The sequence below is a fragment of the Olea europaea genome, chromosome 17 (genome assembly GCF_002742605.1).
Source record: "Olea europaea var. sylvestris chromosome 17, O_europaea_v1, whole genome shotgun sequence".
NCBI classification, from domain to species: domain Eukaryota; kingdom Viridiplantae; phylum Streptophyta; class Magnoliopsida; order Lamiales; family Oleaceae; genus Olea; species Olea europaea.
Window position 1 is genome coordinate 20,059,848 of NC_036253.1, and position 2,004 is coordinate 20,061,851.

Consider the following 2,004-nt stretch of genomic DNA (forward strand, 5'->3'; position numbering starts at 1 on the left):
CATCGCCACAAATAAGATATGCTAACTTAATTGAAGGTTAAGAATGAGAATGCGATAAAAAAATGATACAAGTACGATAATGAACAAATATTGAAGACCTTAGTTCTAATTACAATGTGATGTCGATAATAAAAAAAAGTTTGGTGTGATATTATTATCCTTCAGTGTTGTTGAAATTCGTAAAATGAGAATTTTACCCTCAATTCATTTAAACACAAATTTTGAATCCTCATGTCATTTTACCCTCAATTCATGTAAACACAAATTTTGAATCCTCAGTATCTGTCTGTTTCATGAGCCATAAGACATGCCCCGTCAATCTTCTCATGGTAGTTGGCTCTTGGTCGATAAGTCAACAAAGACAGCATCAACTTTCAATTATTTTCAAATATGGGCCAAACAAACAATCACAAAATAACAAAGTTTGAAGCCGATAAAAAAAATTTATATAATAAACAATAAACCAGTAATTATTGAAAATGTGAATGTGACGTTATATATATATATGTGTGTGTGTGTGTGTGTGTGCTAAATTTAACCTATGGGCACTAAACTTTCAACAAAATCTCAATCAAGTCACTAAAAGATGTCTCAATCATGTCACTTGAACTTCAATTTAAATCGGATCGTTAATTTTTAATTTTATTTCAAATTTTATCACTCTAGCACGTGCCCTCTCCCTAATTCATGAAAATTTCTTAATTAACAAACAACAATAAATCTTCCATGTAATCTAAAGAAGAAAGATAACTATGGATCTTCCACATAATCTAAAGAGATTGTATAAACTCATTTTACTATTTTAATTTCTAAGGTTTCATGTAACGATTAAGTGGAAGATCAGTTATGGTATGACACCAACAAGTAATTTTTAGTCAATTCGGAGTACGATTAAAGAATAATGAAATTTAAAAACTAAATAGAAGTCTAGTGACCCAACTGAAATTTCACCTAAAGTTAAGCAACTGCGAATGAAATTTATCCTTATATATGTATATTAACAAAAAGCTCTTTATCATCTTCACCAACCCTTTTTTCATCAAATCATTAATTCTTTGTGAAGAATGTTTAGAGCTTTGAGTACAAGGAGAAGAAGCCATAAGGGTTATGATCAGTTAACTGATGCAGATAAGCACTCTAATACTGCTTTGCTGCCTAAGTTGAGTAGGGCCAGAAGCTTGCCCGCTAAATTTCTCAGTTCAACCAAGAATCTAAATCTTGTTCCAAGGCCAAGTACTAATCCGACCGAGCAGGTTAAGAAGGCCAGTAAGGTTCATCCCTTTTTCAGTCTTTTTGAAAGCAGGAAAAGGAAGAAGGCAACAGCAAAACCTGAATTCTCAAGGTATATGGAGTATGTCAAGGAGGGAGGTATATGGGATGTCAAAGCAAATATGCCTGTTATATACTATAAATGAACACGCTTAATTTGTTCTATACATATATATGTATCGCACTTACATGAGTTTAATTGGGTAGAAATGTACTGATGAGCTGAGATTTTGTCCGTGATTGGAATCGAATTATTCAGGTGGTTAAGAAAATATATATACTTGTGTGTTTTTACTCTATCATCTTAAATTTTGGATGAGCAGATCTTAAAAGTAAATATATATCGTAGTTCAAGTCTAATTGTCATTCATATTTATTTCTGTTGATTTTTTTTTAGGTAAGGTATAGTTCCCCTCCTCTCGTGTAATCTTGTTTCATATCTATAACAGGGGTTGGAAAATCCAATTCCTCCATCAAAGTTTGTTAAAAAAATAAAATAAAATTGTTATTTCATTTTTACATCATAGCCGTACGGAAAATAAAAATAAATAAATTCCTCTACCTAGAAGATTATTTATTGTCTAATAAGTTTTCTTTAAAACATTTTAATATTTTTTGTGATGCATATAATTGTTCTTGATATCCTATCTTATCAATTTCTTTTTCAAATTTAATTTCTTTTTTATTTTTAACAACCTTTTTTATATTATATGGTCCTCTCTTATATTTGGGCTT

At 30.5% G+C, this 2,004-nt stretch overlaps 1 protein-coding gene across 1 annotated transcript; it reads left to right on the plus strand.

Annotated features, from left to right (window-relative positions):
• Positions 1-1,034: 1,034 nt before the first annotated feature.
• Positions 1,035-1,629, plus strand: LOC111365839. Its single transcript, XM_022986351.1, has one exon. The coding sequence runs from the start codon at positions 1,065-1,067 to the stop codon at positions 1,413-1,415; it is 351 nt and encodes a 116-aa protein (XP_022842119.1). The 5' UTR covers positions 1,035-1,064; the 3' UTR covers positions 1,416-1,629.
• Positions 1,630-2,004: the final 375 nt, after the last annotated feature.